Source organism: Hyposmocoma kahamanoa, unplaced genomic scaffold, assembly GCF_003589595.1.
Source record: "Hyposmocoma kahamanoa isolate Upper Pololo Valley unplaced genomic scaffold, ASM358959v1 86, whole genome shotgun sequence".
NCBI classification, from domain to species: domain Eukaryota; kingdom Metazoa; phylum Arthropoda; class Insecta; order Lepidoptera; family Cosmopterigidae; genus Hyposmocoma; species Hyposmocoma kahamanoa.
The window spans coordinates 5,979,235-5,991,267 of record NW_020654289.1 but is presented as its reverse complement, the minus strand read 5'-3'; the positions used below and the strand labels follow the sequence as shown (position 1 = coordinate 5,991,267).

The following is a 12,033-nucleotide window of genomic DNA, read 5'->3' as shown; positions in this document are numbered from 1 at the left end:
ATAGAAGACCGTAAGGTGCGACTGAGTGTAGTGCTATGATACACGAAACAATCTTTGAGGTAGGGAGGAGAGGTGGGATTAAAGAAAACAGAGTATAGAAGGGATAAAAAGCGAAAATCCCTACGACGACGAATGGGTAACCATCCGAGTTTGGATTTACGCAACCCAAAAATGAATCTAAAGCATAGGTTCTGCAACCGCTCCAGCTTATTGAGTAGACCCTTAGACAAGTCTGGATAACAAGCATCCGCATAGCCTAGAATAGGCAGAACTGACTAATTTTAGTCGGAATGGGTAAAAAATTGCCCAGACGTCGAAGTGACATGTAAGCACCAAACATCCTCTTAATAACCTCAGTGACCTGAGGTTTCCAAGTTAAGCTCTTATCAAAAGTAACCCCAAGGTTCCTAACGGTGTCCCGTATAGGGATTTGAATACCATCGAATAAGATGGAAGGCAATGAGCCATGGTCGATGCGCGATATGAACCGGGGGCTGCCAATAATTATACTCTGGGTCTTGATAGGATTCACTCTTGAGACCAAACGAATGACTCCAAGCGAGAGTCCCCTCAAGATCCCTGTTAGTATTACTAATGGCATTGGGTAAGGCAATTAGCGTGGCCTGTGAATAAATCATCTTGAATATAAAAACTGTAATTACTTCATAATCCTACTTCAAGCTTTTTAAATGAATAATTTTATCCTACGATGCGTTAAAACTATTTCCAGAAATCCGGGATTCGTAACAGTAATTAATTAATATTTGGTGGTCTTAGTGTCGTATTCCAGAACTCTACTTAATGCTCAAGTCAGGATTTGAGCAGACTTGAGTATGATTTCAAGCACTGGAAATACGATCCTAATGGCAAGGACATGAGTATGATTTTCAGTGCTCACTGCAATACTCAAGTCCTGACTTGAGTATTGAGTAGAGTTCTGGAATACGACCCTTAGCCACTCCATGTCATTCCCTGAAGCTATATGGAGACATATATCTACCAAGCGTATTTTTTAATTTGGAACACCCTACTCCGACCATTGGTTATAGTTATAACCATAGATATAGGATTAACAAATATTCGAATAACATCTTTATTGTATTGCTCGATTTCAATATAATAGGGTGGCAACAAATGCGCACGCTAGATGATTGTTCGATATTGTAAATAATAATAATAACCTCCTTTCACAAATCACAGGACTTATCAGAGGAAAATTATCTCGTGACCTTAATATCAGCGGCGTAAACGACGCGATTAGTTCGATTTCTCAGCTATGGTAATCCGACCCTGACACAGCGCAGCTATTAAAATGTAAAGTCAACAAAAAAAGAGAATTCCTTACAATATTTTGTAAATAAATGTAGCCGACGAAAACAAACTGAAATTTACAGAACAGGTACTTAGGCAACCTTCCATTTTCAGACTTATACAAATGAATATACACATAAGTCCTTGAAGCAAGTGTTTGCCAAATTCTATGAGTTTTTTATCTCCTATAACACCCTGTTTCCCAATAATAATAAAAAACATAAGCCTCAACGTTGCTAGGTCAATTGGCAGAACTGTAACCACGTCGTGGCGACAGACGCTGGTTCAGTCGGATCGAAGGAATTTTCTTTGTGTTTGTTCAATCTTTATATTAATATTATCGGTATTTAGAAACTACAACTTTAAAAAAATAATAGTTAAAACGCTCAATCGTAAAACTATCACACAAAACACTAGACACGACAGACATTTTTTTTATAATATCAAGTGATAGGACGAACAAGTTGTGTGCCTGGTAAACTACCCGCCTGTCCATAACAGTTGCTGTGTCACTCAGAACTTTAAATCACAAAGATCTGAAGGTCACTGCCACTGCGCAAGTCACCTTGAGATATATATAAGTCCCGTGTGCCTGTAATTTCACCAGTATAGCATACTTACCCTTCAAAACCGGACCGCAGTAATGCTTACATTACTGCTTGTCGGCAGAAATAGGTAAGGTGGCAGTACTGCCCTGGATGAACTCTTTCACAAGGAGCTCTATAACTAATTTTACTCTACTTTTTTCAAATACAGATTGGTCCCAAATAGATGGTTGATTACATAAATCATTACCTTATTTAAGCTAATTTCATTTCTTAATGTTATTGTATATTTACATGCTTTTGTTTGAGGCTGAATAGGATAAGGTATCCAATTTTTTTAACCCAAACAAATGCGCTTTTTTACCTCCATCTCACCTGATGGAAAGTGATGATGAGGTCGACGATGGAACATGCAAATCTAAATAATGCCTATTCACTCTCGCCTTGAAAGGCCAAGTTATAGCGTTCAGGGAATTCATGTCATGCCATGGGAATTTGATTTTACCATGAATATTTATGGCACCTCCGTGTTTAAAACCTAATTAAAAAAAGTTAAGAACGCTCTAGTGCGTTGTTAATGGATTTTAATGCAACAACAACACATCAGATATTAATTCTTTGATAAGAAATGGCACGGAATAATATGGAAGAGTTAAAAAAAATTTGATAAAAAAATTTGTTTTCATAATTTGTGTATAGTACAACTTTTTTTCTTAATGTGTCTCGGCAACCTTCGTGTTTGTGCTATAGTGGAATTTCTATCAGTTGTTTTTTGCACTTGGTGCACACCGAGCGCACTCGGTCGTCTTCGAGTATATAAAGTAACTACTCGAAGACTACTAGTAACTACTTGTAGTAAACATTTATATTACTGCCGTAAAATTTCTCTGGGTTTACTATAGTAGATAATAATATTAGCAAAGATTTATCTCTATATTGCATATTTACATTACATAAGTTTGTTTATACGAAGATTATTTTATCGACTTAATTACCTCTTTGCGTAGCTATTTCGTTCCGCAATTGTCATTTGAGAAGAAAACATTCAATGAATTATGTCTGAAAACATAGCTGCCGTACTTCGGGGACCATACGATGTCAATGTTGTAAGTAACCACTCATTTTAGGTACCCATTATCTCAAACACAAAATGTCATGATTCCGTATTACTTAAAATAATATACAATATTTTTTTACATCCCAAATTACAATGATAATTATTTGTAAAAGAATACGTGGTAAAACGTAATAAAATTATAATAGATGCAATGCAAAATATCGTGGAAATCCGGGAATTATTTAAATTTATGAACTATTTTCAGGAAAAATGGCCAATGCCCGAGATAAATGAAAACGGTAATTATTCCTATATTCAATATCTTTGGTGGTATGTGTTATTCAGAGGAACGGCAAGAAAGAAGGCCCAATGTTTACTAATTTGGACACAAATCTTCCGGTACATAACGTAGTGTTACGCTTCCACGTTTACATGGCGAACGGCTATGGAGTGGAATTTCCTGCCCGCAGACTTGTTCCCTGAACGTTATAACTTCGACCTTTTCAAGGCGAGAGTGAACAGGCATTATATAGGTGGGCATGCTCCATCGTCCCTTTTCATCAGGTGAGATGGAGGTGAAATGCGCACTTTCATTTTAATTAAAAAAATACGGGCACATGGGACTTGTCACTTTTTATGTCTCAGCGTCACCACGAGACGCACGACTTATTCGTCGCGTTACTTGTTATTAAAAAAAAAAACAGCTTTAGTATATGAAACCATATGAACCCATGAATTTTTTTTTAAATACAATAGGATACTAATTAAATAGCTATTACTAACATTTCAGAGGTTCTAATAAAGATGTCTTGCGTGGGCATCTGCGGTTCAGACGTGAAGTTCTGGTCAACAGGCAGATGTGGCATGGAAACTATCGTCGAGCCCATTGTGATGGGCCACGAGGGCGCAGGTATAGTTGTAAAGGTAGGTAAGCAAGTAGCTAAAAACAGTGGTGGAGATGGATTATCGTGAGAGCATGAGAATGTTATAGCACCCGCGTTGATATAAAAACTAAGTATGGTTTAAGACCTAATTTACTAAACTTTGATTTAAGCTCACGATTTTCACACATTATTTGATTTTAAATTCGGGACTTAATCACGTACAAAACATATTTTAATTACCTCGACGTTTCGGACGTGTTGCAACCATGGTCTCGAAGGGGCTGAAGAGGCGGGTGTCAGCATTTGTGCATTACGGTTGTCACTAGAGCGACATACAACTAGAGTCATAAAGATTAAGTGCGGGTAGTTAGAGAAACTCGCACGGCTAGAAGATGCCGACACCCGCCTCTTCAGTCCCTTCGAGACTACGTACGTTGCAATACGTCCGGAACGTCGAGATAATTAAAATATGTTTTATACGTGATTAAGTCCCGAATTAAAAATCAAATAATAACATACTAAAGCCGATTTTCATCGCGAAAACGTCCTTCCTAGGTAGGAGCAAAGGTGAAAAACTTGAAAGTGGATGATCGTGTAGCCATCGAGCCGACACAACCTTGTCGATGCTGTGAGTGGTGCAAGCAAGGACGGTATAACCTGTGCATTGAGCCTGGTTATTGCTCTTCACAAGGCGCTTCTGGTAACTTGTGTCGCTACTATAAACATGTTAGCGATTTTTGCCACAAGTGAGTATTTTAATTTACAAGTCTAATCTAACTTATAATTTAAAAGGACAGACTTTTGAGTTGCACTTACAATAAGCCATAGAAATTGTAATAGCCAACACGGATCATAAACGTAGGAAAGCAATAACATAGTAGGAAGGTACATAAACTACGCTAGGTTGTCTATACAGGGTATTTGTAAAAATACTAACAACATCGCGAGACCCTACTACTAACATCATAAACAACAACTTCTGTTCCATGACTGTTAATAAATAATCAGATTTTATTTTCATAATAAAATTAATAGATTTAAATAGATCGCTCTAAAGTCTAAACGGTAATAACTCTGTGCAGCGCGGTGGTGGGAGTCGCGGAGGACGCTTGCACGTTTGAACTTATTCTACCAAATACACATCTAAAAAGTGTCAGATAGTACTAGAACAAAAACTTAAAAGTTTATTTTTGGCAAATTTATTAGTTTTGTAAAAAGTAATGGAACGAAAAATGCAAAGTTGTTGTTTGACCGGAGTGCTTGTATTGAAACCTGAGCAAGCGAAGGAAGCTACGACTGAACAAGTACAAAAATAGATTCCGGAGCGTAGCGAGGGTTTCAAGCCACGAGACGCAAAACAATTTTGCTGCCGAGCGAAAAACAGTTGAACTATAAAACATCAGTTTTTTTAATCAAAAGAAAAAGTTTATCTTCGGACACGTTCTGAATTTGCAACTCATCAATTTTTATTCTTGTTTGTACTTATAATTTTGTGTGATTAAGTGATTATTGAAATTATTTAAGTTCTTCGACGAATTAAAATAATTTAATGTACACAATTAGTTATCACTGCGAATTTAATGTCAACAATAATAAGAACAAAATATACCAACAGATTTATATTACATAAATAAGTAATGTACGACAAATCGCGTAGATGAACGGGTCATTTTTTTTTCTTCGAAAGAAGAAAGGGTGCCCCACAGGCCATTGTCAAGTTCGAATTACAAAACCTTTTCCACGTGCCTTTCCGAGCTAGTGAGGCATTGACTTACAAATAAATGGACGAAGGGTCTAATACAAAAACCACAAAAAAAATGTCCCAAGTCAACCTAAATATTTTATTTACAAATAATGTTAATCACTATGTATAGATAACAACACGTCTAACTTTCCACTTGAGATTTAAATCCAACTCTATGCTGCTTACGATACGTAGACAATCCAAGGTCATAAGTGTACATAGCGTAACTATTGTTCACTGTACGAGTATTATTTTATCCGACATCATTCTGGAAGAGATGACCATAAAGTCAAGAATTAAAACGTTTCGGCGACAGGATCCCAGAAAACCTAACAATGGAAGAAGGCGCAGCCGTGCAGCCACTTGCGATTGCGATACACGCGTGTAATCGCGCTGGAATCAAGATGGGCTCAAAACTGCTGATTCTCGGTGCGGGTCCCATTGGAGTCTTGTGCGCTATGGTCGCTAAGGCTATGGGAGTTACCAAGATACTTATGACTGGTGAGATAAACAATTTTACCCATCGACGGATTACACACTCTCGGGATAGAGTGTATTTACCACCTAGTATAAATACACTTTATTTTACCAACTTTATTTGTTGGTCATTTTCTGTTATTTTTATAAACAGCCATATTTATTTACAAATATTACGCGCCCCGAATTTTGTGAAAAAAAATAAAGAAAAAAAATACGAAAAAAAAAACAAAAAACAGATTTCATGAAAAAAAAAACTTAAACAGAACAGGTCCAAAAATTAAATTGGCGTAGTATTCATTGGAGGTATCCGTACGGTAATTCCACACAAACGTAGCAGCGCGGCTTATGTGTGCGCACCTTGAACGAACGCTCATATTCGCTTAACTTCGTTCTAGCAGTGCACTCGAATTGCATCCCGCGTGTCGTCACAGGCGCCACTTCGTGTTATCATTTTCACAAACTTGGTCCACTACTTGAACTAGTGAGAGCATAATTAGTGACGTAACACAAATTTATTAGCAGCAGAGCTCCTTGTGAAAGAGTTCGTCCAGAAAAGTACTGTTTCCTTACCTATGCCAAGCACTAATGTCAGCATTACCGTGCTCCGGTTTTGAAGGCAGAAAAAAATTATTACAGGCAGATGGGACTTGTCAACTTATGTCTCAGAGTGACAGGCGCAGTGACAGGGCGCCTCAGATCTTTGCGATTTAAAGCTCTGAGTGGCACTCCCACTGTTATGGACAGGCGTGTAGCTTATGGTAAGCAGGCGCACAATTTGTTCATCCCGTCACTTTATATTATAAAAATAAATGGTTAACATCTTATTATCAAATTATGTTGACAACCTGTAGGTACAAGTAAAATAATAATACAGTGACAACCCTACGCTCCAAGCGAAGTGTACCAGGCATTGATGCGCCGAACAGGCCCAGGAAGTAGAGCCCACTTGGTCTTAATATACTACGTTTAAATTCTGTCAGGGCTTACAGGTGCCTATCGCTGAATGTATCGCCGACGTTACAAGTGCTCAAACAAGTCTTCATTTATATTAAAATTGCAATTACAATTGTTCACGACGGGCAACGTTGTTTTCGTCTCTCTGGGCTCATGCTTAGGTTCCTTTTTCCTCGTAGTGAGCGCCTGGTCATTGGCTTGTATAGTTTATGAACTACGAACTATTAGGAATATATTCCCTACACTGACCGACATGAACTAGTTCGTCTTGCACGGTTTTAATAGTTCATCGTTCTTTTTAGTTCAGTACGAACTAGGAATAACGCTATGACTAACGCTAACTGAGTGACTGAATAGTCACAAAGCTGCCAATAATACATCATAGTTTTAACATTACAATAAGCTTACTTTAAGCGTGTTATGGTACGAAAAGTCAATGTAAGGTTAAAATAATATTGTTTTAAGAGGTTGTGGTAGGCCCCCTGTAAAATATGAAGGAAAATCAAATAGTACCGATTCCATACAAATTATATTTTAAAATATTTAGTACAGTGTAGTATTGACCTCATAATACTAGAAGTCCGTAGTAGTTCATGTGAATAAAATTACTAGTTTGGAGCGTTCGTTCAATGAGCAAGGACAAGACGAACTAACTCCTTAGATAGTTTGGTCAACTGAACTAGGTCGGTCTTCTAGTTCATCTAGTTCCTTAACTAGATGAACTAGAAGACCGACCTAGTTCAGTTGACCGATTGAACTAACTAGGATCGCTAAGGACCGATCAGGCACAAGTCTACTGGTCAGTCAGATTTAGTAGGCTATTGTGGCGTAGGTATTTTCGATTTTCTATCATTGATGTGATGTAAGTGTTACGTAGTAACTGTTAAGTAATCTGTAACTGTACATATCTGCGTAATTACGAGTCTAGCTAACTAGGAAAGTGCTAACACTTTCCTCATAAAAAGTTAAACTAAAATTGATATATTTTTCATATAATGCCTATATGTAACTCAGTATGCAGTTGAATAATTACAATTACAAGGAAATAATAATTGAAATTTATTCAAATGCAGATGTAGTAGAATCTCGGCTGAAGACAGCAAAAGGACTAGGTGCAGATTACACCCTGTTGACAAAAAAGGACGACGTTGAGCAAGAGATCCAAGATAAGATCGTCAACCTGTTGGGGTCGAAACCTGACGTCGCAATAGACGCCTGTGGTTACGGCTCGGTGCAAAGAATTGCCATGTTGGTGAGGGAAGGATTAATTTTAGGATATCCACAATCTACAACTGATTTGCTTACGTGTTTTGATTGCTCCATTTATCAATTCACATAAACTTACCTATTCCTGGTACTTTTGACTGGAGTTAGGTCGACCGTCCTCAAGTCGTCGGTGGTTCGTAGAAAGGGCGAAATCGCCATTTCGAAAATTTTCGGGGGAAAGACATTTACGTCCTGTTTTCAATTCAATTTTAAACTTAATTAAAACCAAAATTCAGTTTTAAAACAGTCGTTAAAACCTAAAACTCCCATGAAAAATTTTTCGAAATGGCATTTTCACCTTTTCTACAAAACACCGACGAAATATCATATATTGATAGACTTGAATAAGACAGACATTGATAAAGTCTTTCTCACTCAGTAAATACAGTGTTTCTTGGCCATAGGAAAAATAATAAGTGGTCAGTGGTAGGTACTTAAGAAAGCAAATATATTTTACAATGGAGACTTTTATTAAATCGCAAAAAATACAGTTGTTCGATACAAAATGTGTATACTTGACGAAAATTGTTTTGCACAACGATATTTTTTTACAATTTATCAGTTCCCAGAAGTAAAAGTGTGCTCATAAATACAAACCTCATTTAAACTTTGTCTCGCCGGCAAATGTGACATTAATGTCCAATCCACTCGAGATGAGGAAACCATCATATTATTGTACTATTCACCTTAAATAGAATTTTTACAAGCATGGAGAAATTGCTCATCAGGTCACAAAAACTGGCGGCACAGTATTGGTGGTAGGGATCGCAGACAGCGTTGTGGAGGTACCGCTGTCTCAGGCGCTTCTGCGCGAAGTCGACATCAAGGGATCGTTTAGAATCGTGCGCACGTAAGTATAGTGGTACAACTTTCATACAAACAATCTAATAATTTCTAAACTAATGTCATTCATTATAACTACACTTGCTATATGAAAAGTAGACTTTAGGTACTTTTTTAGGGAATATTGCTTTCTTGAAAGTGTGTCACGTTTTTCTAAATCCAAGGTGGCGCGGCGGGCGAGTACTGCTTTGCGGCCGGGCCACCTACGTGGTTAAATATTTCGTAATATATCGAGGTACTATTAATTTAGTTGTATGTCTAGGAAAGTACACTTTAGGTACCTATTATTTTGTACTACTGACACAGAGGATCAAGCACCATATTAAGGAATATTTAGGGCCACTTCACACGAATTATTATTATATAATATGGAATACTTCGGGCAGATACGAACCAGCGCTAGAGGCGGTGTCGAGCGGGGCCATCGACTTGAAGAAGTTTATAACGCATCATTTCGACATTGGTCAAGTCAAAGAAGCCTTGCAACTCGCCAAGACCGGCGAAGCTATGAAGATTATCATACATTTAAACACATAATTTGAGTCCTTTCATTCTTTTAAAGACGTTATATATGTATACATTACTATTATAATAATAAGTATGAGTAAGCCGAAAAATTTCCGAGTAACTGCTTAGAATGTGATATCTATTACTTTTTTATGTTTCTGTCTCATGGTTTTGAATTCTACGGATGGGACGTCCTGTAGCAAGATGGGTGGACGACATTGTCAAAGTTGCAGGCAGTAAATGGGTGAGATTAGCACAGGATCGTGGTGGATGGCACAAACTACGGGAGGCCTATACCTAGCAGTGGGTGAAGTCGGGCTGTGGATGATGATGACACATTCTATCATGCGATTAGTCATATAGTATAACATATCATATAGCATCAAAAGATACTGTTAGAGAATACAAAAGTTCATTTATTTACAAATTAATAATAAATAACAAATAACTTAAAACAGAAATGTAAGTACGATGTTGCTTAAATAAAATTATCAAATATTCAATGAGGTTTTGCAGTTTTTATACAAAAATAAGAAGTAATTCCAGGTGATAATATACTGTTCAAGTTACGCTAAAAAGTGATAGACATTAAAAATAAACAATTTTTTTTTAACAAAATGTCGTTTCTCATGTGAAAATGTATTTCTAAATAACACTTTAGGCTGATTCTATAGGTTATTTTGTCATCAATCATACAAAAATATCATAAATATCACTTAGTTTCTAGAAGCCCGGTACATGGAGTCTTTATTTTCTACAATGTTTTTATTTATTTACCAATATGTAGTTTGGTTATACACGGTTATAACTGTATTTAAGTATTCAACGTTATTCAATAGTATTCAAGCTAGATGCAATTTTTTTAACTAATGTTACCTTGTATTGTAATTCGGATTAATGTAATATCATCCTGTAGCAGTTTTCCTCAATGAACTCACAGTGTTATCAATCCATATCCTGGAACCCAGAGTCAAGTTCGCTATTTAAAAATAATTCACAACAGGTTCAGTTTAGAAGGGTTGAACACTCCGGGTCGCGTGTTCAATACGGCCGTGTTCGCGCGGGGAACAGGCATGCTGCCCAGTTTGTTGCCACCTACAAAAATCATTTATACACGGTGAAAATGAATTCAATGGCCAAACTTTAAAGCTTAACCAAACTCTTAAACAAAATGATGTAAAAAAGATTTTAAAAATCAGCTGTTCCTTAAAATACGATCATATTTACGCGATCAAAATGATGTTTTAGGAACTTATTATTTTTAACCGTCTTTAAAAAAGGGGAAGAGGTTCTCAATGTGACTTTTTTTGTATGTATGTTACGCGATAACTCCGGTGATCTGTGAACCGATTTTGACGATTCTTTTGTTGTCGGAAAGAGAATACCTCATTAGTTCCATTAGTCAGTAGTACCTCAGAGTGGTCCCATTTAAATTGGAAGAAAATATTCCACCTCTAGGTGACTAATTTCAATAAAACTTTGCAAATAGATGTAATTCCACGAACGTATGAGGTTAATTTTTTTAGTAGTCTGTATTGAGATTGCATTTGAACAAATCGAGCAATCATTGGACCAGTCAACGTGTTCAGCTTATCAGTAGGTTAGATGCCTGATCGAATCTTTAATCTTCTTTAGTAATATAAACATAATTTTGTTAATAACAAATCGCATTAATAAGTTGACGGAAAAGGTAGTGTTTTCAAACAAAATAAATCATATTTCAGTTATTAGTGTTCGACGGATGAAGTTGTAACTCACCAGTATTGCCCCGCGTGGTGCTTCCTCTGCCAGCACTGGAGCCAGCGCCTCTAGCGAAAGTGGCGCCTCTGCCTCTTGCCGTGTAGGCGCCTCGTGCTGCGGCCTTTTTAGCTTTTGAAGGCGATTTGCGCTTGAATTTTCTACAAATAATCATAATATTGGATTTGTTTACTTACCAAACAAAAATGAAAATGTCTGCCTTACCTAAGTCGACTGGACTATCTTTTGTTTATTAACGATAAAGTAAAATTATCCCATTTCTCGGAGGCTCAACGGCTTGTACTGTGGGCGCTGGATAGGGTTCGATTCCCGGTATGAATAATAAGAGAAATGAACTTGTCTAAAAAGGGTCTGCTCTGGTATTCATACTACAGGGAATTTTAAATTTTAATTTAAAAAAAGGAAAAATGAACAACAGTGCTGCGCCCTACGCATTGAAGTTTTGGTTCCACGATAAAATCCATCGACTGGTTATATTAATTGGTTCACGGTATAATAATAGAATCGGCTGCTTCAGTTATACAGTAATGTTAAGTGAATAAAATAAATATACGTGAATTCCTATTAATTATACATATTTTTTTTTATAACATCAAGTGACGGAACGATCATTCGAACGATCATCGGACGAATTATATTTATATTTAAAAGAAGGAGACCAATCTCGACGCTACCCCTCACGAT

The 12,033-nt window shown here is 36.9% G+C and overlaps 2 protein-coding genes across 2 annotated transcripts in view; one reads left to right on the top strand and one right to left on the bottom strand.

The window, feature by feature from the left end:
* Positions 1 to 2,732: 2,732 nt before the first annotated feature.
* LOC113234704 (sorbitol dehydrogenase-like) lies at positions 2,733 to 10,001 on the top strand. Its single transcript, XM_026470144.1, has 8 exons — positions 2,733 to 2,962; positions 3,179 to 3,212; positions 3,704 to 3,837; positions 4,353 to 4,543; positions 5,858 to 6,042; positions 8,049 to 8,227; positions 8,970 to 9,091; positions 9,471 to 10,001. The coding sequence occupies exons 1-8, from the start codon at positions 2,912 to 2,914 to the stop codon at positions 9,619 to 9,621; spliced, it is 1,047 nt and encodes a 348-aa protein (XP_026325929.1). The 5' UTR covers positions 2,733 to 2,911; the 3' UTR covers positions 9,622 to 10,001.
* Positions 10,002 to 11,712: 1,711 nt separating this feature from the next.
* Positions 11,713 to 12,033, bottom strand: part of LOC113234881 (putative protein TPRXL) — a 27,789-nt gene continuing 27,468 nt past the window's right edge. Inside the window, exon 6 of the mRNA XM_026470403.1 lies at positions 11,713 to 11,717. Within this exon, the coding sequence (XP_026326188.1) occupies positions 11,713 to 11,717 (5 nt within the window). The remainder of the gene's footprint in view (positions 11,718 to 12,033) is intronic.

Bases quoted from the DNA above. Each gene is read 5' to 3' on its own strand.
- LOC113234704 (XM_026470144.1), top strand. From the start codon at position 2,912: ATGTCTGAAAACATAGCTGCCGTACTTCGGGGACCATACGATGTCAAT. The intron at 3,213-3,703 runs GTAATTATTCCT...CTAACATTTCAG, and splicing joins GCCCGAGATAAATGAAAACG to AGGTTCTAATAAAGATGTCT. The intron at 9,092-9,470 runs GTAAGTATAGTG...TACTTCGGGCAG, and splicing joins TCGTTTAGAATCGTGCGCAC to ATACGAACCAGCGCTAGAGG.